Source organism: Rhododendron vialii, chromosome 2a (genome assembly GCF_030253575.1).
Source record: "Rhododendron vialii isolate Sample 1 chromosome 2a, ASM3025357v1".
In the NCBI taxonomy this organism is placed as follows: Eukaryota; Viridiplantae; Streptophyta; class Magnoliopsida; order Ericales; family Ericaceae; genus Rhododendron; species Rhododendron vialii.
Genome location: NC_080558.1, coordinates 39,541,828 through 39,568,486, shown reverse-complemented (window position 1 = coordinate 39,568,486; position 26,659 = coordinate 39,541,828). Strand labels below are relative to the sequence as shown.

At 36.9% G+C, this 26,659-nt stretch overlaps 1 protein-coding gene across 1 annotated transcript; it reads right to left on the bottom strand.

The window, feature by feature from the left end:
* Nucleotides 1-1,571: 1,571 nt before the first annotated feature.
* Nucleotides 1,572-8,443, bottom strand: LOC131316011 (protein DUF642 L-GALACTONO-1,4-LACTONE-RESPONSIVE GENE 2-like). The gene is made up of 4 exons (XM_058345277.1): nt 8,000-8,443; nt 4,709-4,926; nt 3,815-4,094; nt 1,572-2,353 (listed from the first exon to the last, which is right to left on the bottom strand). The coding sequence occupies exons 1-4, from the start codon at nt 8,067-8,069 to the stop codon at nt 1,815-1,817; spliced, it is 1,107 nt and encodes a 368-aa protein (XP_058201260.1). The 5' UTR covers nt 8,070-8,443; the 3' UTR covers nt 1,572-1,814.
* Nucleotides 8,444-26,659: the final 18,216 nt, after the last annotated feature.

The window sequence follows — 26,659 nt, the reverse complement described above, 5'->3', positions numbered from 1 at the left end:
GTGCTGGGGTGCAGAGAAATGATAATATGATACGCAAGGAGATAAATTAAACTACTACTCTCTCCATCCCTATTTTATTGTTCACTATGATTTTGCGTGTATTTTCAATGACATATATTTCTTGATGTATATTGCTAAAAATATGTAATATGGATCTTGTTTGATAGATCTCAATTTTTTCTATAAGACAATGATTTCAAAAACGGAAAACATAATATATGTCGAGATATATAAGTCATTTAAAATGCACGTAAAACCGTAGTGAACAATTAAAATAGGTACGGAGGGAGTATTAAATATCATATTTTGACATTCTTAAAGTTGACCTACTAGGCTTCCATTAGCCGGACCGTTGATTTTTTTTATGCTGTGTTTGGATAGATTTTTGAAAATTTTTAAGTTTGATTTTTGAGATAATAAGTGGAGAGAGAAATAAGGTAATGATTTGAGATATGGGTAATAAGTGACGAGAGATAGAGAGAGAAATGAGAGTAATGATTGAAGAGTGGAGAGAGAAATGAGATTAATAATTAAAAGTACGGGTAATGAGTAATTTTTGAGTTAGAAATTTTTTTTCAAAAAGGAAACCAAACAAAACATTAACCCCCAAACCACCTTATGAATATATTATAAAAATAAATAAAGAAATGGTAACCGTAGAATTTTAGTCCAGCGACAACAAACATGTAAGGAAAAATTCGTATACATAACATATGCATTTCGTTGAAAAGTTATCGAGGCATATTTATCTTTTATGAGCTATATGATCTAGTTACGCACAAATTTTGAAGTGAATTCTTATTCACTTTGGATTTGTTTGAATGATTCAGTGCAAACAATAGCACTCCACTTTTTAAGAAAATTATAACATGCGAAAACATATGAAATTTTGGTACATTTTTTGAACGCAAGGAGATCACTTAAACCTCTAAATAGTGGAGTCGCCCATGAATTAAAGAGTCTATCGAAATCAAATACTCCAACGGCATATCTGATTTGTTCAATGCCTTGCACTCTAATAAATTATACTTACCCTCAATTGATTTGTAAAATATACAGTATTTAACAGAAGGTTAACAAATGCCTCTCAAACCATTTCAATGTTATTTTTGGGCCTTTTGTAATAGGAGGAAGATCATGGATATGGCCATAGATTTGTGCGGAAGAAGCTACTTATTTTTCGAATCAAATGCTGGACTCCATTCTTGTAAACTTATTTTTTAAATTTATTTTATGTGTTTTATTCGTATTTTCTAAATTTTTGTTAGATCCACATCATATTTTTTGGATTAATCATCCATCTCGACGAGAGAAGTCTAAAAAACACAAAATTCTGACAAAAAGCAAAAAAAGTTCATTGAAGACGAAAAAAGTATCAAACAGCTATTTTATTCGTCTAAATGATGTCTTATTTGAATAAATTCAATATCGGTCCATATTTTCATACTTTTCATATTCGCCTTGTCGACACAAACGATTAACCACAACGAAAAGCTAAACAAAATGTTACGAAAAGTAAAAAAAATATCAAAATAAGTTTCAGACTAATAAGTTTACAAGAACGCAGAGTCTTAAATAAGCTTGAAATTTCCCTCAATTTATTCTGCTGGATTAAAAACCTCCACATATAAGATCACAGTACTAGGACATGAGCATCTCACATCCATCCACCAGTATCACATACCTTAAAAAACACTGCAACTACATTAAAAACCCCATGTTCCTCCTTGCACAAAAATACATGCTCTTAGCCTCTTACTATAATCCCAAATTCAAAACACCTTTTTTTTTAAAAATTCTCAATCCCAATACTTTCACATTTTCCGCGGATTCCGAACACTCAACAGCTTCACATCATCAAGAACAGGCCCGCACAGCGAAGAAAAATCGTCGCTCCTCATGGTGTAAAAGGTGCTGAAGAACATGATCCGGGTCCGGGTCGCACTCGCCACGAACCTGAGAACCGCCCGCTTGAACCCGCCTTTCCCCTTGGACTCGTACGGGACCTTAACGGTAGTTTTACCCGCGAATGCCTCGATGATCATGGACCCCTCGCACGAGTTGCTAGCGTCGCCCACGGCAAAGAAGAGCTCGTAGGTTTTACCGGGCATGGTGCGTACCACTTGCGCTATCGCGCTCTCCTTCCCGGCCACTAGCTCGACGGCTCGTTTCCCCTGTGGGACCGAGAAGTGGTCCGAGTCTATGTATTTGACCGCCTTTAGGGATTCGACCATCCAGCCGGGGAGAGGGGAGTGGTCGTCCTCGATGTTTGGGGGGATTAGGACGCCGGCGTGGGGGGACACGTTTGGCACCCATGGCCCTTCTTCCAAATCCCCATTTTTCAATATGTTCTCTGCACAAAAACACAAAGGCATCATCAGTTAAGCTACTTGATGAATCCATAATGTACAAACAGAAGTTAAATCGAAGGACAATACGATGACAACATCATTTACATACAAGCCAAGCGAAAAAAAGAAACATCATTTACGTAAAGGAAGGTAAAAGTAGCGGTGACTATGGACCTTATTTTTCAAAATTAAGAACCTGTCTAATTTTCATCGATCGATAAATTTTCAGAGCGGCTAAACAAATGCATGAACTCAAAAGAACCGAAACAATCAAAAAACCTTTTTACAAACCATTGGAAACACTCGACAAGATTATTTAAGGAAAAAACCCATCAAAACAAACCATTGAAAAGGTTAATAAGTCTATATTCTGATACTCATAGTACATTTTTAGAACTCTATCGCAGCCTGAACAATCTCATTTGGTTCTCTCATTTTCAGGACCGGGACCAACTCAGGTACAAAAGCACCGATTTGATTCGTCGTTATTCAACCTACCGGATGTCGCTCTCATGTCCCTCTGTATCGATAGGATTTTCCTTTATATGGTGAAACTATAGGAGATAACAATCATGTAAGAATGTTTGGAGTCTATAGATGAAATGAAAGACCCGATCGATTTCCCCACTTTCACTCACTCTGTCGTAATCAGGAATCGTCTGTTTCCAGACGAATTCAAGCTGGAAGGGAGACACAGTCTGTGGGTCAGACGAAACATTTTCACGTAGGATTGATCATGACAGCCACCAGAACCATCACAATTGAACATAATCACCAAACTTGGCCGTACGGAATACAAATTCCATTTATAGGTGTGAAGGACCAAACCTCCAAAAGATGCGAATGATGAAATCCCCAATGCGAAGTGGTCCTAATTAGCTATAAGTGAATTATTGAGAAACTTTGTCATTCTGGACCCTACAGAGAAAACATAGGACAAGAGATCAATGTGCGGCCCAAAATCAATTTTAGCGTACTGAGGACTACTTCCAAAACGAATATGAGCCACACATTGATTTTTTCCGCGCATATTTCTGCATTAACTTCCGTTGAGGTAACATATTTCAGGACGATATATGACATACAAGAACCTCCGAAGGTCGTGATTCTATAAAAGTCGCGAAACAATCACGTAACAAGTCGATGACTGTATGATTCTGCTCCATGTGCTGTGTCCCTATTTAGTAGAGCATAGCTAGAACGAGTAAGATGGATGGATGGGCGCGGATAATCACACTTTTGTAAATTTCAGCACTCACTATCGGTCGGACACACCATGTTCTAGAGAGAGTGGCAATCTCGCAACACAATCGTTCACTTACGAGTGCATCCGTAGAAGAGAGAACGAGTCGTCTGTGTGCAAATATTTGTATGCATAGATGCGTTCGATTCACATAAGTCTACAAACTAATTTCCTCTGTAGTAAGACTAAACACAAGGGGATAAGAGGAAGATAAACTTACTGTTTGTTGCTTTCGGAGGGTACAGGGCTTTGACGTAGACAGAATCAATGAGGGGGCCGCAGGCCGGATCCTCCTCCACACCAGGATTATGCAATATTATCTCCACCTCATAAAAATCTGCTTGGAACGCCCACGAATACGCGTCCCACCCGTTGCTGCTGTACAGGGTCTGAACCGGCAGCACACCGGAATCAGGGGCCACCGTGACGTTGATCCGCTCCTCCTGTGCGCATGTCCGGGCCGCGCTGAACGTGATGGAATAGTACATTCCCTTTATAACCTTCACAGCCAGTAAGGTATAGTCAGAGAGAAGTGTAATATCTTAGCGAATTCAAAGCTGTTTTTATCCTCGAATAAAAAAGCCGAAAATAGAAGACAATGGAGCTGTTAATCTTACGTCTTCTCAGAAATGAATCTCTCTCTATAAAAAATCAACATATTCAAAGCGCGAAAAACGCAGTATATATGTTTCTTTTCGAATAATGTAAAAGGGAGTATCTAACCTCTTCAAAAACTATAATCACCCTAAATTGAAGAGGTTACATGCTCCCTTTTACCGGGACAAAGTCCGGTTCCAGTCTCACCGTAACATCTCATTCCCCTACCCCTTAAATTAGGTTAGAGTAGACAGGTTTCTTGGGCATCCAAGAAAAAAAAAATTGATAAAAAATTACTATATATATTTAAAAAGTAGAAAAATAAGTAGAAAATTTGATAAAAAATTACTACTAAAAACGAAAAAACACGAATGAATGGATGAATGACGGAGAGAATATTTCGGGAACCAAATAGAGTTTGCAACGAAACGCATTCACGAATAAGGTCTATGGACAAAAACAATTGGTTGACTTGACCCATTGGTAAAAAAAAAAAATCCAGAGAAGAGCCACCGACCTTGACGCGTTGTTTGATGGACGCCTCGTTGCCCAGACGGACGGCGAAGGCACCCTCTGGCACCACCAGCAGCATGTCGCCCTGCTTTTGCCCGGCCTTGATGTACTCCACGAAGCCGGAGATCTCCCACTCCGGTATGGCGGCGCGGCCGAGGACCACCGTGCCGTTCAAGGCGGTGGGGTTTGGGCCCAGCTCGAAGTTGCCGTTTCGTAATAATCCTGCAGTCGGAAGGGTAGTTTTGGAATTAGAGAAGGATTAGCCCCCACCCCACGTGGTTTTACTGCCGCGGTGAACAGAAGATCGTACGGGCCCCAGTAAAACTATTCAATCGCAGCCGTCCGCACAAGTGCCATCACATGGCCAAAAATACTTTCACGAGTTCTTGATAAAGTACCCATAATTTTCTGATAAAAAAAAAGTACCCATAATTTTCTGATAAAAAAAAAGTACCCATGATTTTTGCTAACCTCAACCCAACAGAGAATAATCTACCCTCTGTTTTGGAAAAAATAAGCTTTTTTTAATCTTTATTTTAAAAATTTCACATTCGATAGTTTTACAAAAAATATTTGTGAATTATTTATTCATTTTGACATCAGAAATCGAAAAAGTAAAAAATTCTGATCCAACTTCAATTTTTTTTTGAATAAAAACAAAAATAAACCGAAAAATATGTCTTGGAGCTTTTATTTAATCAAAAAATTATGAGTTTGAACATAATTTTTTACTTTTCTGATTCTTTTCAATGAAACAAATCAATAATTTTTAAAAAATTGACGCAAAACTAACAGATGCAGAAAAAAGCTGAATAAAATTAAAAAAAATAAGTTACCTGACTTATTTTTTGCCAAAACAGTCTCTGTATGTCAAAAATATTAAAGATTTAATTATCTATGCAACTATCGCAAATGTTAAATACATATTTTTTTACATTAATCATTGCTTACTGAGCTGAGGTTAACATTTTCTTCAATTTTGTTGTCATTAGAGTACGAACACGTGACATAATTGAACCTCACGAGATTAAATTCGGACATCTAAAGTTTAGATCAAAGTATTTAATCAATGCAGTTTCTGACTCCTAGACTAGAGCATGTCTCCTTCGTAAACAAAAGATAATACTCCAACATTCCTAAACTAATCCAACGAATTACCAAATGCAAAACGATTCAAATGTAGATGCGTCCGCAATCACTGATTTGTGTGAATTCTATGCGCATATGCATCATGCGGGGGCCTACACGAATCAAACGGCTTCAAATGCTTCTACGTTTGGATTTTTATGATTTTTATGTTCGTAACACATTTCAGTTATAAAATACTCGTATGCATTTCAGTACAAAAAATGGGTTTACAGAAGCCTAAATACAAAACACCCATATGTGCTTTCATTTGGTAAAAAACTTAGAAAAGCTCATAGCCATTTTTTATTTTTATTTTGGTGGAAGTGTAAGAAATTCATTGATGGAGAAAAGTACAACTATATTATCGCTGTAAGATAAATGACGCCGACAATGGGAGAAGACCAAAATACAAAGGCATAAAGAACATATCACGGAGCACTGGCACACTAAACACAAAAACACAAATCTATGACAAGCTCATTGCCATTTTAAGGGTGCGTTCTTGTAAACTTAATTATTTTCTTCATTTTGTGTGTATTTTGTTGTCTTTTTTGAATTTTTGTTAGATTTGGATTATATTTTTTGGATTAATCATCCGTTTTGACGAGAGAAATTTAAAAAGTACAAAATTTTGACCAAAAGCAAAAAAAAATTCACTAAAGACGAAAAAGTATCAAACAGTTATCCAATTTGTCTAGAGTGTCATCTTATTTGAATTTTTCAACATCGATCCATATTTTTATATTTTTTCGATTCGTCTCGTCAAAATGAACGATTAATCCCAAAAATTACTACAAAATGCTAAACAAAAACTTAAAAAAAAACACCAAAATAAATTTCAGACTTATAAATTTACAACACAACCTAATGCTGCAACCGAAGCAAGGAAAAAGAACTAGTGGAAAGATACTTGTGTGCTTTCAAAACTTTTGCCGACATTTCAATCAGGGGACAGCTTTCTAACCCTCGTGGGACCAGGGTTCAATTTTAAATCATAAATAGTCCTTCATCCCTTCAGGATCCACAAAGATTAATTGCAACTGTTTATTTTGTTACCATCATGATGAAGAAAGCTATCTCTGTCAAAAATTAACTTGTTCCGATATCAATAGGTATAAACGATCACATTCATGGAACAAAAGTTGGTCGGCACACATAATTTTAGAACATATTATTAAATCAAATCAAACATTTTTCTTTCACAAATATGGTTCACCTACACAGTTATTTGTGTCGGATCAATTTTGGCGTGAATGACCTTTTACGTGAGTGACGATGTCGATCTTTGTCGTGGATCCAAACCAGATCCACAATGGATAATACTTAAGGATTAGAGAAATTGGAACTCAGCCCATGACCAATAGAGTAGTTTGTTACTTTGAGTTATGTGGAAATCAAAATAGAAAAATCAAAAGGCGGTTTTCATACTCCCCTTTCATCCTCTTGCACTTCTTTCATTATTTTCATTCACGTGAAATGACCAAATTTCCCCTTCATGTGTGATTAGTAAATTCATAAGTAAGGAGAATTTGGTAATTCCAAAAGAATAAAAAAAAGAAAAAGAAATGCAAAAGAATAAAATGGGAGTTCAAAATAGTAATCATGCCTTGTTTTGACTGGGACAAATCACTGCCAATACCGGTCCCACCAAACCAAGATTCGATCAAAGGACAAGGGTAATTCGGTCACGTATGATCCTACTACCATGGATCCTACCCTCCCTTAGCTAAGGCTGGTTTTGAAACAAAAAATTTAAAAAATTGCCTTTTTCTATTTTTCTTTATTCAAATTTTTTCCCATTAGTATGGCATCAATTTTGTGTGAATTTTTAATTTATCTAAACGACATAAATGGAAAAAGTAAAAAATTACGATCAAAACTCATAATTTTTGAAATAAAGACAAAGAAATAAGTCAATAAACCGTCAGGGTGAATTAATAATACACAAAATTTTGACATAAAACTTATAAATTCGAAAAAGTTTTGAACAAAGACAAAAAAAAAAAAAACTAACTTTTTTTTTTTCAAAACGAAGATCACTAATAGTGAAGCAAAATCAAGACGAACTACCCACCATAACAGAGAACGTGACTACACATATAACACCCCGAATTGAATATAAACTACGAAAATGCCACTGAGAAATGAAGATGTCGTGGAAGCTTACCGTCGGTTAAGGATACGGCGACACGGCAGGTGGCGCACAGTAGCACGACCAGTATGCCGAGAGCTCTCATTTTGAAACTCTGGTTGCTGTCACAGAGAGGAAGAGGGAGAGGGAGAGAGAGATTTGGAGAGAGAGGGAGAGATTTGTGTTGGAGTGAAGCGGACCGCTATGGGCATTTATGCATGCCAACTTCCAAGAAGGACCTGAGAGCGCGAGATAATAACAGGTTTGCCCTTCTGGACCGTATTCTGACGCTGCGAGGACTTTGTCCAGTCATAGTTAATGCAACTCTCTGTGCGAAGACGGGAGTGCAAGCATAAGCGCAAAAATGTCTATTAAAAATATTTTTTAGAGCAAAGATTGAAAACACAAGCGTATAACGACAATTGAGAGCAAGAAAGAATGATGGATCCTTCTAATGAGTAATGAATTACTATAACTCCGTGTGTGAGTCTTCACGTATTTTCCTAGGCTCCTAAAAAGAACTCATATGTATGGCATTACATTCGTGTTGAGGATTTTGTGAATTCAAGTTCATGAAAGAAAAAAAAAAAACTAATATTCTCATTTTTTAAATTTTATTGATTACTACGAATTTATTTTGTGAAGAAGGTTTATAGATGGTTGGTAACTTGGTATCCAGGGTGAGTTTGCCTAATGGATTTATTTTTCTTCAAAAAATACAAAAGAAAATAAATTTCCTAAGTCCTTTTAGGCCGTTTAGCACCTTCCCTCTGTAAGGGTCCGTTTGATTAGTGTGAAAGTGACTGAAAATACAAGAAAGAGAAAATAATCACACTTTTCCAGTGTTTGATTAGCATGAAAATACAAGAAAGTGGATTTTCTTGTACAATTTATTAAAGCATGAGTACATAGCTTCCACTTTCTTGCCAAAAACATAAGAAAATTTTACTTTTTTGTGAAAGTTGTCATCTTTTATGACACTTCCCATTATGTCCATAACTATTTTTCGTTTTCTATAATGATCCATAATACATGTAAAAGGGTAAACCAGTAAATATATTATTTTCTGGCAAGATTCTTAAAAAAATATACATTTTAAGCAACACACGTGTAAAAAATATTTTTCTCACTTTCTTTCCTTTTCTTTTACTTTCTCTCATTTTCACTTTCCGGCACAAATTTCTTTTTAATCAAACAGACCGTAAGGAAAACTCACCCTCAATCATGCATATTATATATATCCTTATTTTCTTGCGAGGCTCCGCCTCTGATTAAGTGATCATTGATACAACAGTATCGGAACATCCATTATTAAACATCCATTATTAAAACTCGGTGTTGGCATATCAAAAAGCTTTTCTTAATGTGGAGAAATTCCAACATCAAGCTTTTAATTGACCCTACAATTATTGGATTTCCTGATTCCAAGGTGGATTTTGGTTGTTATATATAAACCCCAAGGTCTTTTTGGACACTGTAAACTATTCGGCCGACATGTTTTATTAATTTATTTTTGTCACAAGCGGTAAGAAAATAATTTTACGCAAAGCTGAAAGCAAGTTCACAATCACTATAAACTACAAGGGTATAACATATACACGCAGGTGAGGAGAGTCGAACTGCTCACCTCCTAGTGAGATGGAAAAGTTGTGACCAATTAAGCTAAGCCTAGTTGATTCTCAACGGACATGTTAGCTAGTGAACTGTTGTTATTGTCCATGCTAAGCCTTTATAATAGATTCCACCTTGAAAAAAAAAAGTTTCATAGAATTTGATTTTCAACTCTTCTATTTCTAATTTTCAATAGGCACTTTTGTCAATACTCACTAGTTGTATAGGAGTAATTAATATCTAAACATCATTCTTCCATTTTCTTCAGCATCAACCTTGAGAAATTCAGATGTATGGTGAAGTAATATATTGACACATAGTTATACTCCACCTAGGGTAAATTGTTGCGGTGGCGGAGCCATGATTTAACTAAGGGGTGATATTGTTCAATAAGAACTAGTTTTTTTTTTTTGATAAGGTGGTGTGTCCGAGGTTAGCCTGCATGCGTCTCGGACGAATTCCTACATCCCCTCCTACAGCTGTTTCATACGCTTGCGCATAGAGGTGAAGTAGCCCCAAGAATTACTGATAAAGAAAATTGAACCTGAGACCTTAGCAATAAGCAAACTCTTAAGTCTCAGGCCAAAACCACTTAAAATTGAAATATTATTTTTATGATCCAAACCATATATTTAATTTGTTGCTATTTTTTCATTAGTTTAGTTAAAAATCAAGTTATGCAGTAGATAAATACCTAATTTACTACTTCTAGTGTAAAATTTAATTTACTCCTATTTCCAAAACCGAGGGTGGCACGTGCCCAGTATAAATTGTAGCTTTCACACTACCGGAAAAACAAGGGCACCCTTCCAAATTTAATAAGCCCAGTTGTAGCACATGTTTTTGTTTTGTCTTTTTGACAAAATCTTTTTCACAGCTCTGCCGCGAATAGTTGTTTATGGCACTAATCGTGGCTGTCCAAAAACTTTTCTTCGAAAAAATTTCATTAAAATCCGGACCGTCCAGAACAATTTTGAACGATTGCGATTAATTGTTACTATAAAGAAGTTGTTCACGGCTGAACAGACATGAATAAGTTTCTCTCTTTGTTTTTTTCTGGAACCTGATGCCTTTAATGTTGCTGGTAACTTTTCTTTCAGCCTGTATTCACCAAAGGGTGATCTGTGTGTATTCACAACAGTGGCCCAGCTATGTTTACACTTTACAGTAAACTTTTGTCGCATCATTTTCTTTGGTACATCTTGGAGGCCTGAACCTGAAGCCCCAACAAGGAGAATTTTTTCAGTGCGGCTGGGCACGGGTCACGTGGTGTCAAACATGCATTTCGGTCGTCAAATGTGTTTGGGCTTGAGGGGATGTTTTGATAATTTTACACTAAAAAATTATCCAAACAGATCTGGACCGTCCAAAACACATTTGGACGTCCGAGATCGTACTCAGCACCACGTGGCCATGCCCACCCGGCACTGAAAAACTTCTTCCCAACAAGTCAAGAACTACACACAAGTTTTGTCCTTATTTCAACTGTTACGTTTTTAAACGAAAAATGATTTTTACACTTCCCTTTTAATCATTCATACATCTTTTTTTGTTTTTATCCACGTGACATTACAATATTGTTCTTGAATGTGTGAAAAAGTGTATTAAATAAAAATAGGGTAAAATAGTAAATCAAATGGATAAAGGCAAAAAAGAGAATATAAATAATAAAGAGAGTGTGAAAATCAATTCCCTTTTAAAATTGCTTCAATTGAGAACATCTGTCCAATTTTCAAAAGAAATCTATCACGCAAGAAGTACTTTGTTAGGCTTGAATTAATACATGCAATCATAATTACACATTCAAGTAGAGAAACTTTTTTTTTTTTTTTTTTTGAACGGCCATTTTTTTTTAAACGTCATTTGAACGGCCACTGTCCATTGAGCAGAGAAATTAATGTTCATTGAGAGTATTGGGTACTTAAAGGATGTTATTTTACTAAAAAAGATTTGCTTTAAGATTTACGTGGGATGGTGAATTTTATGAGCAAAGTTCGATTGAACCATATGAGAAATGGCTTATTTAGTAATTCAAAACAAAGGCCAAAATGTAAAACCGAACATGCTAACAAGTTAGGTAAACTAACCCAATGAATTGGTCGAGTAGTCAAGGCTTAGAACTTAAGCTTTTTCTTACTTTTAAAATCTCAGGTTCGAACCCGAACCCTCTCAGACGTTATCAACTTATCAACTTCTTGGCGCAAGTCCATACAAAGCTTTGATTTGACTTTAATTGGGAACCCCCCGCAACTCCGCAAGTAGGCGGTGGAGTTAATCTCTCAGGATTAGTCGACATGTGTGCAGGGCTGCAAACGAGCCGAGCCGAGTTTTGTCGAGCTTGCGCTTGAGTCGTTTTGAGCTCGAACTCGGCTCAAGCCTTATCGAGCCGAGTCCTTAACGAGCCAAGTTTAGTCATTTACTAAATGAACCTCATTAATCGAGCCGAGCCGAGCTTTTGTTTATTAAACGACCCTAAAACTCTAGTTCGGCACGTTTACTAAAGAGCCAAGCCAAGTCGAGCTCGCGAGCTGTTCAGTTCATTTGCAGTTCTACATGCGTGTAAGTTCGTCCGGACATTCGAGCTATGAAAAAAACCAAGTTGGGCAAAATTTGGTTTGATAACCGAACATGCCAACTTTCATGGTTGGGAAACTGAGGAGCGATGATGAAACATATCACGAGGATGTGTGAGCCCCAGGGCCAGGTAGTAAGGGTTTTGGCGTGCGGGACCCAAAATAAGTGAAGGAAGGGAAGGGGGGGGGGGGGGGGGGAACAAAGGCAAGGGTGGGAAAATTCCAGCTGACCTAATCCAAAACACCATCACCATGCCATGTTTTTGGGCTTTTATGGGTATCTGGAACAACGTGGGCCATTAGGGCTTTTCAAAAAACACTACTACTATTATGGGCTGACATATGAACCTCTCTCATCCTCATCTCTTACCTCTCATCTGCATGTGGGTGACCGGAGCTCTGCCCGGATTTCAATGCCCCCCTTCTTCTCTCTCTCTCTCTCTCTCTCTCTCTCTCTCTCTCAGACACTGTTTGGAAATTTCTCTTGTCTGATTTGGAGGAGTGATGGATACATGATTTGTAGTATCTAGTAGGAGTTCAATAACAGAAAAAAAAAATTATAAATTTATTTTGATACTTGCTAGATTGATGAAGACACGAGATTGTGTGCATGTGCATAAACGACATTTAATTTTATACACGCGTTACTTAAAAATTCAGTGGCGGAGTCAGAATTTTCGATATATGGGTGACCGGACCTTTGCCCGGATTTCAATGCCCCCCTTCTCTCTCTCTATCTCCCTCTCAGGTTAAGGTCTAGTCCAGTTAGCCTTAACATCCAATACGGTCTAGTATGGATTTTCGGGCCCAAAAAAATGATCGGAATTGTTTATTTTGTTGAGCTTTTCAAGAAATTTAATCTTAAAAAAATCATGTTGATCAGATACCGGTCAATACCTACTCCAAAGATTCAAAACACATTTATCTTAAATAAAATGAGATCCAGTGTGCATAGTATTTTTTTCCCAAGATAAATTTGGCCTGATTAGGTATTGATCGGTATCTGATCAACATAAATTTTTGCAAGGTTAAAGTTCTCGACGAGCTCGACAAAATGAACGATTCTGATCATTTTTTTGAACCCGAGACAGGCTCGAGAATTCACACTGGACGAGACTGGATGTTGAGGCCAACTGGACTGGACCTTAACCCCCCTCTCTCTCCTGTTTGGAAATTTCTCGTCTGATCCCAAGGAGTGGCGGATACATGATTTGTAGTATTTAGCAGGAGTTCAACAATATATATATATATATATGTTGATACTTGCCAGATTCGATGAAGACATGAAATTGTGCAGAAACAACATTTAATTTTATACACACGTGACCTAAAATTGATTGATAACTTGAAATTAATTTTAAGAAATTTTTTCCCCAAAATATCATGTTAATTATCAACCTTTTTTGGTCATGTGTACGTAGTAAAATACAATTAATAAAATATGACATTTTGCTATCGATGTGAAAATACATGTGATTCAAGATCTGCAAAGTGCAAATCTAGTGTTCGGCACTGGTTATATAAATCAAAATCTTACAATCACTTTTTACCTATACTATTGCACATCGATCCCCTACTACAACTTTACAGACCTCAAGGCACTTTTTCTTTTCTTCTAAGTAACCACAGTTTTTAAAATATAGTTGTTAGCATTTTCTTGTTGTAAAAACACCGAATCGGTATAACTTGAGTACCACATAGCACATTCAACTAATCACAATCCTTAGGAATAATATTCATATATTGAGGCCCCCAGGTTGTAATAGGCTTTGTCTTTATCGCAGTATAGTTCTAACTTTTGGTTGAAACTCCCTTTTCATTCCTCTAATAAAAATATTTCTTTTGTCGATAAATAAAATAAAATAATACCCTTTTAAAGCGAAAAATAAACTCCAATCTAAAAGCACCAAAATCAAAAAATTTAGGAAAATGAAAGCATTTGTTTTGTCAATTTAATTAGTTGTGCGACGGGTGAGGTGCAGTAGTTATCATTGTCTCATTCTAAAAGCACCAACATCAACTGTTGTATTCAAGTAGTAGTAGGTATTTAGATCCACTGTCGTCCTTTTGAGGATGAGGAACTGGACAGTTTGATCCCAACCCATTTTTAGGTCTTTTCCGGATGATCGGGACCGATCATTATTTGATACTACGTCTTTAGAATGCATTTGCCTTGGAGAAAAATGAATTTCATTCCATGTTACAATAATTTTAGATAATATTTTTTTTTAAAGATAAATGCATGTGTTACAAAAATCTATCAAACAAAATTCGAAATTATATTGGATATTGTGGCCTAAAAAGGGTCACCCCGCGTCAAAAGAAGGTCTCAATATTTCGAGTTTGGTCTGACCTCAAATTTTCTTATGTTGGTTTTTGCTCGATCTGGCCAGAGAAATAGAATCAACACCATCCATTTGCTTGTTTGTATTATGAAGGGAGATTTAATTGGATCAAATGAATAATTTTATATAATTAATAATGATGAGATTAATAATACTGCATCCTGTAAAATTGATATATGTAATTAATAACGATGAGATTAATAATTTTCTTCTCGATTCTCAAGGTTTGTTTCGAGTGACCAAAGCTTTGATTTCCCTTGTAGTGACACTCTTGTGGTATCATTTGTCATGTCAAGGATTCAAGCCATGGTACCCACACTCGCTCCCAAAGAAGGTTTGTTTCGAGTGTGGTTCAAGGCTAAGGCTTTGGGATTTTGGTGTAGGATTGATCTTAGTTTGGCTCCTTTCGTTGCTGTTTCAGACATATTGTTGGGTTTTGGCTGGCTCTTTCTTTGGGCCCTAGATGGTATATGATTGTCGGGAAAAATGCTCCTTGTCGTGATGCCGTTGTGCCTTGATCTCAGTCTTTTTAATGTACGTAATCATCTTCGAATTTGTTATTTTTTTTAAGAAGGCATCTTCAAAGATGAATAATTATTTTTTCTGTTGTTCACAAAAAAAAAAAAAACACCATCGGTACCCCTAGTATTATTGATTTCCATCTACTTATAAAGAAAAAATGAAGTTTATATTAGGAATGAAAATTTATCACCCAATTGAGACTAAAAAATATGGCAGTTGTACACACGTGCCTTGATTTAAATGCAAATTGGACCCTTTTCTTGATAAGGGTCTGTCACTCTGTCTTCTGTTGATCTAACCTTTATAATAATGACGTCTAAATAGACTATACGCAATTGAATTCAATTCAGGACTCATATGCCCATCAGTTTTAAATTTCAAAATCGTAGGGTCCAACCCTAAATCCAGGGAACACAGGATTGTGTAATCCTTCAATTTGTAGAGGCATTAGAATATGGGACGGTTTTCTAGGCTTTGTGGCAGCGAGGGTTGCGGTGTCTTGCAGTAGCTCGTGAATGGGCTTTGCTTTGATGCAGATGATGGCCTCTCAACTCACTTCCACGAGTAAATCGATGAGTTCCAACACTAGATCGAGCTGATTTTGCGGCCTCTTTTATTTATTTTTTATTTTTTTATATTACTCCTATATATGTTGGTTCTGTTTCTTGTGGTTAATTCCATGGGCATGGACATTGGATAGTTTGTATTGTTTTTGCTATTAATATATCTGCAATTTCTGATTGCTAAAAAAAAAAAAAAAGAGAGAGAGAGAGAGAGGAGAAATTGTGCATATAACATACCAAAAAATATAATGTGAAGTGAGTGTATTTGAATGAGGAATCTCTCTTGTGATTAGATTCTATTTATGATCCGAGACATTCATTTTACTTGGCTGATGGCTCAATGTGCAAATCATTCCTATAGAACCACGTAACTCAAAGTTAAGTTGAATCGTTGTTGAGATAAATGAATGGTTAGAGTTTAATTAGACTATGAAGCGTCTTATTTCTTTCTTTCAAAATATACATGATTCGATTGAATAAACTAGCCCGAATATCGTGAGTTTTGTTTATATAGAAAACTTGAGATATTCATAAACATGAAAAGAAAACAGTTTAAAAATGAGGGCTGTTAATCGCCCCCTGTGTCAGGGGGGTCTGACACCGGGCCTTCCATTTTCCCGTTTTACCCATCCACATGCTCTCTCTCTCTCTCTCTCTCTCTCTCTCTCTCTCTCTCTCTCTCTCTCTCTCTCTCTCTCTCTCTCTCTCTCTCTCTCTTATTTTATTTTTTTATAAAATGGTAAATGCTAATAACTTTTTTTGCACCTTTTTTTTTAAATAATTTTTTTTTTATTTTTGAAATGTGCTCAACGAAATCTATCAAACAAGCCTAATATTGATGGTGAAATAATGTAAAATGGAAAAGTTATATTTTTGTGGTAGTTTAAAATGTATAAAGAGGTTAAAAAATTAAGTGTTCCAAAATTTCAATCCGTTTGAACCGGTAGAAAGATTTTAATTTTCTGATCATTTTATCCTAAATGGTCATAATTAAATTTTGACTATAGGGCTTTCGTTGATTAACCCTAAGAAAGTCGTAGAATCAAATATCTCTTAGGGTTAATCAGCGAGAGCCCTAGAGTCAAAATTTAATTATGACCATTAGGATAAAATGATCAGAACAATAAAATATTTCCACTGGTTCAAACGGATTGAAATTTGGAACACTTAATTTTTTAACAATATTTTTTATATATAAAATGTCTGAAGAGGTTGAAATCGTGTATTTTTTTAAATAAATTTTATATATTTGAAATCTACTCAACGAAACCTATCAAACAAGTCTAATATTGAATATGAAATAATGTGTTTAAATTAAATGATTTTTCTGGGCCCAATATATTATTTCTTTGTTTTTTTTTTGTCCTTCATTTTTTTAAACTTCTATATTTGACTTTTCAAATAAATTATGTATGTTGAATCCACTTAAATTTACTTTATATTTCTCTGAACAGGTCAATAATGCAAGCTGAAATCAAATTTCATTTAATTATAATTGAGTATATAGAACCAATATATGAACATAAATAAATACACAAATTTAGTCAATATTTTCACCAAATTGTGGTCGTCGTCTCGGTGGATCTATCTGCATCACTTCGTACCACAATTGGAGGCGTGCTTCATAAGGATGAGCCCATCCGTGTGTTTCATTTGATGCATTTGGCCTCCACCATATGAGGCGTGCTTCATATGTGCTCCACGTCCAAAACTCTTCAAGGCTCACATGCACACAAAACCACCACATACACTACAAGGCACCGATTGCCTCTCTTTTTTCTTTTCTTTTTTTTTTTTTCGTTTCAACCGGCGGAAATATTTTAAGTTTTTGATCATTTTATTAACTAAAATGATCAGGAAACTTTTTCTCTTTCCACCGGTTCAAACAGATTAAAATTTGGAACACATTTTTTAACCTCGTTAGACAGTTTAAACTACTAAAAAATGTAATTTTTACATTATTTCACCATCAATATTAGGCTCGATTGATAGGTTTCGTTAAGTAGATTTCAAAAATATATAATTTATTTTAAAAAAATACGTGAAAAAAAAGTTATTAACATTTAAAATTGTATAAAAAAAATCAAGAGAGAGAGAGAGACTGTTGGGAGGGAGAGAGAGAGCCGGGGGGAGGGAGAGAGAGAGAGGCCGGGGGGGGGGGGGTTGGTGGGCGGTTGGTGATTAGTAATCTACGTTAAAAATAAGTTAGCACAACTCATCAGTACCCAATAATGAAATTATGAGGAATCGCATAATTAAGTAGCGTTTGAATGCAAGACGACCATGGAACTGGGCAATGGATTTGCTTGGAGATATTGTGGGTGACGATGAAGCAGCGACGTTGTGGGGTTGCTGATGAGCACCCAATATTGTAGATATTTGGTGCGACTAGTCTCGTTTTGCTTTGTTTTCTTTTGCGTTTATTTAGCTTTTATAGTGATATTGCACGTAAGGTGTGTTTTTATGTATTTCAGGCAATTTGTATAAATAAGGTGCGTTTGATCGTCAAGGAATGCTTCGGGTGCAACCAAGTACTCAAGGCTATGTGCCACCCCATTGTGGTGCTCGAAAGATGGTTTGGAGGTTGCTCGGGTCGCCCAAGAGTCAAGGGAATTGAAGAAGAAATGAGGATTTTACTAAAGCTACTCATCTTTCGACGTGCTGAGGGTAGAATTGTCATAACTTTTGATGTACAAATTACTTTTGATCCAAACCACTTGGGTTAGAAAGTAGGCTCAACGAGCTTTCCAACGGTTCAAAGAACGCCTAAATCCGAGTTCGGGAGTGTCCGGAGCGAGTCTGCGAAGTTGCCCAAAAAATCTGTCAAGCATGAATCGGTACTGGCCAATTCCCAGTACCGGTTCATAAAGTCCAGAGATCATTTTTTCCAGTATTTTTGAAGGCCTTGTACCGGTACTGGGCAAATCCCAGTACCGGTTCATACTGGAGAAATATCCACGTTTTTGCTACTTTTTCAACCTTTCATTTATGAAAAGTTTCCACTTATGGAATGTATTTGGGATATTTTGGGGACTTTTTAATCCTTTGTAACTTAACTTTAGGGCCCTATAAATAGGCTTATATGCCATATATGGAAGGGATGGCCATTTTAGTTAGATTTAGGCCTAAGTCTTTCTTTTTTCCTAGAGAATTCCATTGTTGTTCTTCAAGCTTTTGTGTTAATTTCTTCAAGAATTCAAGTAAATATTTGTCTTATGTTAATTTCTCGTTTATTAATGTTATAGCTACGCTTTGGATCTTTGCATAAATCAAGTTTATTTTCGTTTTTTTCGGTTAAATCTTTCGCTCCATTTTCTTACCATGTCTAGTCTTTTAGCTATGTGTGAGTAGTCTTTTGGCTAAGTCTTGGGCTAATCTTTCCCAATGACTTAGGTTGTTATTTGATTCTCAAACCTTCGGGCTTAAAATCATGGTTTTCGGAATTGGATTAACCTAGCCATTTTGGTCTAAGCGAGGGGTGTTAACTCCTTGATATGAAGTTTAGTCAAGCGGTCTTGGCAAGCGACATTTTGAGGGCTCGTGGCCTCCTACGTGTTAGATACATTAGCAAAAATAGGTTTGTTTAGTTCCGTTTAATCACATCTTTTGATAAACGTAGTCATTAAAGTTAAATCTTTCGGGCGTGAGCACGCGGTCGTGACTCTCGCTTGAGTTATAATCGAGAACCGGTAGCGGACGATCCCTTGACAAAGGCCGCTACCGGTTCTCGATTATAACTCAAGCGAGAGTCACGACCGCGTGCTCACGCCCGAAAGATTTAACTTTAATGACTACGTTTATCAAAAGATGTGATTAAACGGAACTAAACAAACCTATTTTTGCTAATATATCTAACACGTAGGAGGCCACGAGCCCTCAAAATGTCGCTTGCCAAGACCGCTTGACTAAACTTCATATCAAGGAGTTAACACCCCTCGCTTAGACCAAAATGGCTAGGTTAATCCAATTCCGAAAACCATGATTTTAAGCCCGAAGGTTTGAGAATCAAATAACAACTTAAGTCATTGGGAGAGATTAGCCCAAGACTTAGCCAAAAGACTACTCACACATAGCTAAAAGACTAGACATGGTAAGAAAATGGAGCGAAAGATTTACCCGAAGAAAACGAAAATAAACTTGATTTATGCAAAGATCCGAAGCATAGCTATAACATTAATAAACGAGAAATTAACATAAGACAAATACTTACTTGAATTCTTGAAGAAATTAACACAAAAACTTAAAGAACAACAATGGAGTTCTCTAGGAAAAAAGAAAGACTTAGGCCTAAATCTAACTAAAATGGCCATCCCTTCCATATATGGCATATAAGCCTATTTATAGGGCCCTAAAGTTAAGTTACAAAGGACTAAAAAGTCCCCAAAATATCCCAAAAACATTCCATAAGTGGAAACTTTTCATAAATGAAAGGTTGAAAAAGTAGCAAAAACGTGGATATTTCTCCAGTATGAACCGGTACTGGGATTTGCCCAGTACCGGTACAAGGCCTTCAAAAATACTGGAAAAACTGATCTTTGGACTTTATGAACCGGTACTGGGAATTGGCCAGTACCGGTTCATGCTTGACAGATTTTTTGGGCAACTTCGCGGACTCGCTCCGGACACTCCCGAACTCGGATTTAGGCGTTCTTTGAACCGTTGGAAAGCTTGTTGAGCCTACTTTCTAACCCAAGTGGTTTGGATCAAAAGTAATTTGTACATCAAAAGTTATGACAATTCTACCCTCAGCACGTCGAAAGATGAGTACTTTAGTAAAATCCTCACTTCTTCTTCAATTCCCTTGACTCTTGGGCGACCCGAGCAACCTCCAAACCATCTTTCGAGCACCACAATGGGGTGGCACATAGCCTTGAGTACTTGGTTGCACCCGAAGCATTCTTTGACGATCAAACGCACCTTATTTATACAAATTGCCTGAAATACACAAAAACACACCTTACGTGCAATATCACTATAAAAGCTAAATAAACGCAAAATAAAACAAAGCAAAACGAGACTAGTCGCACCAAATATCTACAATATTGGGTGCTCATCAGTTGCCGGATGCTCTGAACGTTTGTGAAGACTGATTTGGCAGTTTCTCGACGGTCAACCATGAGGTTCGGGAATGTGTGACGATTGCGATGGCGTGGCTTCTCGGCGTCTGGTGGATTTGAGTTCACAACCAAGGGGTTTTTCCTAGCAATGGTTTGTGCTTTGGTGGGAGAGGTATTTCGGCAGTTTGGTGGATGGGGGCGGCATTACATCTTCTTAGGGTTAAGGTTTTGATTGGGTGTTGGGTTGGGCTTGGCCCGTCTTTAAGCTGTATGTTGGGGGCGGCATTACATCTTCTTAGGGTTAGGGTTTTGATTGGGTGTTGGGTTGGGCTTGGCCCGTCTTTAAGCTGTATGTTGTAGATCAGGGTTTGAGACCCATATGTTTTTGGGCTTGGCCCAATTGGTGTTTTTCTGAGTTGGTTTCTTGCTAACCTATGATTTGGGTCTCGGGTGGGTAAAAGATAGTTTTCAGCATTGCATAGAATTTGATACCATCATTCCTTGTTCTTTTAATCTTTGTAACAATTTCAAGAATTAATAATAAAAAAATTGCCATTCAAAAAAAAATTTATTTACATATTCACTGGTTACAAAACATGAGATTAAGCATTTTTCTTTCTCAAACGGTATACATCTGCAGAGTTAGAGGGTAGTTAGTTCACAAAGAGTCCAAAAGCTGTCTATAGCCTTAAACCACAAGCTCTCTAAATAGGGCTCAAACCCTAGCCTCCCAGAAGGACTAAAAAGATACCATTGGGCTACAACCCCTTTTGGCCATGCTAAACATTTGTTTGCCCTCTTTTCTCAACAAATCCATAGACAATTTAATAGAGAATATGTAGCTTTACCCTGATAAATGAACCTTTTTTTTCCCAATTATTGGATATTTGCTTGTAAACATGACAAAGTCTGTAATTGGTGAGGGGTTGCCATCTCGTGAAAAAAAAAAAAAAAAAACTCACAGCTAGGTGGTCACCACAGCTGCAATTTTTGGGCTTTCTTCCCCCTTCTCACTTTTTTTTTGGGAGTATAATTTGGGAGCCTAGGCTCAAACCTTTTTTTTTGGCTTTTTGCATTTTACTTTTATTGACTTATTGGCTTTTTGAATTATGGTGATCAGAATGTGTTTTGAATTTAGTAAAGTGTTTGGGATATGTGAGTATAATGTATTTTGTAATATAATTAGTGTTTGAAAAATATGTGCAGAATACATTCTGTAGGTCTTTTTGTTAACCACAATGGAAAAAGTAAAAAAATGAGAAGTCCAAAAGCTCTTCTCCCCCTAATTCTCACTTCTCTTCTCTAAACGTCAAAACGTAAAACTCATTATCCTAGGATGAGTTTTGGTGGAAAACACCCAAACAGTCAAAAGTTGAAAAACAGAAAATGAAAAATGTAAAAATTAAGCTTCCAAACACCCCCTTATTAAGAAACCCTTCCCATTTAATTTTGCTTTCAAATGAATATATACCAAAAATGGCCTCTACTTAAGCTCAAGTAAATGTTCTGTGTGACATGTGAATAGGGTGGACTTCCTGTCATTGTTATTATATAGTCCAATGGTATAATAGTGTCTTTGATGGATGGATTCTTCTTTTATGTGAGAATCATTCATGTACTAAAAGAAAATGGTACTATCTATTAATGCCTTAATGGGCAGTCCCATGTGATGCCATGAGCCCATGCTTTAATTAACATTATTGGAGGACCTTTTTTTAAAAAAATTAAAATTTAATGTTTGGTACTTTGGAATAAACATTGGAGGACTGTGGCCCCCAGCAATAAACCCAACCTCCTTATTGTCTCCCAAGATCTATCCTCAATGTACATATTTACTAAGTTCCTAGAACTAACTTTCAATACTCCTAGTATTATTTTACCAAGGGATCAATAATGAGGAAAATATTTATATAAAATATGATTTTAGGGCAAGGATAATTTTCATCTAACTGTTCGTCTTGTTCTTACCTGGATATGACTTGAGTGAACAATTAGTAGAACCCTCATGGATGATAAATGAAGGGTTTTTTTTCTTCTAATATTATATACATCAGATGGGTTAGTAGGGAGTTAGTATGTTAGACCACAGTGGTTTTCAGAGGCTATCTATAGCTCTGAATTCTAAATGCCCACGACGGGTCTCGAACCCTGGGCTCCTACATGGGGAGGACCCGGAGATGCCAACTGGGCTAGAGCCCATTGGCGATGAACGAAGGACTGAAGATGCCGTTTTTGGTCTAGTTCTACAGTGGTTTAGTGCGACAAAATGACGAGTTTTGCTCCATTTCAAGCAGTTCTGAGCTAGCTTTTCAAAAAAAAAAAAAAATGCTGTTCAGAGCTAAATTAGATTTACGTTGATTTGGACAGTTAAGTCAATATAAACCTAGTTTTCAGCTGTAAACAGCCATAAATGGAAACAAAATTACATCGTTCATTGTTTGTATTTGTTGTATTTTATTTTGGTTTAGTTGTAATCTATTTTATTATTATTAGTACAATATGTTTATGATTCCAAAAAAATTACATCGTTTTATTGCACTATTTCGTATTGCATCTGCTACTATAACAGCCCCGATCCAATGAATAGGCAAATAAAATAGCACAAGAGAGAGTGATGAGAGTTTTTTTTTTTTTTGCTCGGCAAGAGTGATGAGAGTTTGGAATGAAAATATCATATAAAACTTTCAAATCATGAAAAATTCATCTTGAATAATGCTCGCCAAATTTTTTTTTAAATCATTTATGCTCGTCATGTTCGTTAGCCGAGAATAAGCCGAAGGGGCACTTCTTAGATTCGTACTAATTAGAAAATTTAAAATTTCAATTTACGAGAAATTATAAGTAAAAAGCTGTCAAATTGACCTGTATTACATAGTAAGTATAACATTTGTTACTTCATTTTTTGTTAACGTCATTCCTTTGCAAGTGTATTTTTGGTGCAAAAATACACTTACAGGGGAATGACGTTAACAAAAAATGAAGTGGCAAAATCAGCAGCCCAAATAAAATCCAATCACCTCTCTAGATAGGATAGGTGCATGTAACAACGACGTCGGATAGCATGTGGAGAAGGTTTTTAAGTGATCCAATGCCCTCTACCTTGCCTGAAGTCATTGCTTGGTATATCCAGCAAGTGAAAGGAACAAGTTTCAGAAGTTTGCTTTTGAGGAATGTTTTAGCTGCAACTGTGTATAATCTTTGTATGGAAAGGAACCAACGAGTTTTCAATCAAAATGTCTCAACTCAAGATCAGATTATACTTCGGACTATTTCCTGTGTTAAAGAATCTTTGTGTTTGAAGAGGGGAGTGGATAAGACACAACTAAACAGAGCTCTTTGCAGTAGTTGGGGACTCACAGACAAGATTTTTGGCCCTTCGCACTAGTAGCTTTGGAGTAGGAAATTTGGATTTAGATGTATAGAATTCTTTCTAGCTTTCAGATGTATAGAATTCATTTCCGTTGGCATTAGTTTTCAGATGTATAGATGTCTTGTTCTTTTCGGGGGAATGCCCCTTTGAGTTTGTAGTTGGGTTTGTGCTTTTAATAGAAACTACTTATAAAAAAAAAAACACAACGACGTCGGACAAGAAAAAAGCTGCACATGCACCCATTTATGAGGACCTATACTATAGTACTCTATATGACAATATGACATGGGAGTATAATTGTTGTGGCTGTCAGGACCCCTTGAATGTCAAAATCAACTAAATACTTGAATTTAAGGGGGGCGTTGGAGAAATTATTCCTCTGGGTTTCGAGCCATTAATTCTCCCAAACACTGTGCATGCTGATAAAAACGAGCCCAACGAATCGAGCTTTTTATTTTTTTATTTGTAAAAGGTGATTCAATCTCAAACAAGTTACAATCGATCTGATATTGAGTACTTGAGCTTTTTACTATATGTTTCCATATGGACCTGTAGAGCAGAGTAACTTTTTCAAGCTTGATTTGAAAGTTGGAACTTAACGAGCTTCAAAAAAAAAAAAATGTAACAAATTAATTCCAATGACTGTTTGCTTGTGGTGGATTCGGTGGTGATTGAGCGGTGGGCTTGCAACAGCAGGATTTGGGTGTTGCTGGCAGTGGTGTGGCAAGGGTTAGAGTCTTGTTTGGGCTTTAATTATTAGGCTTGTCCCATGTTATTTGGGCTTCTAGGTCTTTTGGATGTTGCCTTAGTTGACATCTTGCCAATCAAGAATTTGGGTTTGAGATTGGACTTTCGTTCTCTCCCTGTCCTTTTAATTTTTGTAACATTTTCAAAAGTTAATAAAATTTCTTTTTCACCGTTCAATATAAAAAATAACTTGATTCGTTTTTAACCGAACAGCTTATACATTTTTTGATGCTTTGAATCCCCTGCGCTTGGTAAATATTATGGTCCACAACTTCGCATTGTACCTGTCCTACTTGGTGGACCCGGAGATGAGTTTTTTTTTTTTGCCTTTTCTACAACAATAACAATAACAGTTGATATTATAAATTATCAAAAAAATCATTACATCAAGGATAAACTAGTGGTAAATTGGCGACAAGTTCAAAGAGCGTGAGTTTCCCGCAAAGACCACCACAAGTTCTTCAACTCGGACGCCGGGTCCTTGTAGCAAGAAAGAACCGTTGCAAATTGCAAGCCCGCAAAAAGACGTCGTTTTGGGGGCAAGTCAAGGGACCTTTTGTACTCCTAGGCTACACATGGTTGGCAGGCCCCACTTAGGGGTCTCGCCAATTGATCCGAACAGTTCCATGCCCTGGTAGAGTTGGGGTGGTTAGAGCCACTCTTGAGGGAGCGCTTGCGGATTCGATATTGTCTGGTACCCGTGTTTTCGCCCGTCTAAACCTCTCCCAAGCAGGAACCAGGAACTCTTCATTTTGTCCGCACGAAACCTAAATTTGTCTCCGTTAACCGTTGCTGAAATTTCCATTACTTTTTCAAGAACTATTGGAATGACAAATGACTTCAACCTCGCGGCTGTTCAAGGCCCAATCTAGGCTTTTCTAGCACATCCAGCAACAGTTCATGTCTGAGTCACGTCCACTGAGCTCAATGGCTTGCTAAATCTGGGTTAATCTAAATGCCCAAACCCACAAACACTAACTGGGCTTGGCCCTTATGTTTTACACCTTTGCACAAAAATACCCAAGTCAGCTTCCATTTTGATAGTATATGCTTCATTATTGTGGATGGATTTGTGTAGGCTTTTTCTCCATCCATGTCCTCAAATGACCTCTCATCTGGTCAAAGGCATTTTGCGATGCAAGATCATTATACAGCTACCGATCGGTCACGTTGTTAAGTTCAAAGATCCTTATCCTAGTATGGGTGGCATACATCTAGTGGTGAAAATGGGGGGTTTTGAAGCCAATTGCCCACCAGGAGAGTCCGGTGTGCTTCAATAGAAATCGACACGACTGTCCAATAGAATAGACAAGCTGTTTCAGTTATCTCACGCCACACAGTGTTTTCTCGTCAATTCGGCTCAAAGCATTAAACCAAAATCTGAGACATCTGGCAAAGAAACCAGTTAACCAAAACTTGATTACCATTCGTCGTTTCCTCACGGGTATGCATTTCACAACTCTGCCAAGCTCTGTTTACTTCTCTTGTATGTGTTCTACCCCACTGTATACGCCACCTCCTAGTAGCATACTAGAAAGTAGAAACCATTGCTTCTTGTGCAGAGAGTGGAAATATCACCTTAAGGGCCTTTTGGTCCTTTTTTGTACCCACTCCAAACTCCAGGTTTCTCTTTGGCTCATCTTCTGGTTCCTCTGCATAGGGTATCTACTAAGTAGCTTTCCTCTTGGCCTGAAATCAACAACCTGAAACAGTACATCCCATTTCCAGTTGCCCCACCTCCAAACTGGATTCATCGAAAACGCTAGATACGGAGTATGAAATTGTCATTTCCAAACCACCTAAGAAACATGGCAAAACTTCCTCATAACCCATAATATATTCGTGTCAAGAAAGAAACATAACCCGCAATATATTCATGTCAAGAAAGAAACAAAGAGAAAATTGTAA

Coding starts and splice junctions, on each gene's coding strand:
- LOC131316011 (XM_058345277.1), bottom strand. CDS start 8,069: ATGAGAGCTCTCGGCATACTGGTCGTGCTACTGTGCGCCACCTGCCGT. Junction 4,095..4,708: donor CCATCAAACAACGCGTCAAG/GTCGGTGGCTCT, acceptor CTGGCTGTGAAG/GTTATAAAGGGAATGTACTA. Junction 2,354..3,814: donor CCCTCCGAAAGCAACAAACA/GTAAGTTTATCT, acceptor GTTTTTGTGCAG/AGAACATATTGAAAAATGGG.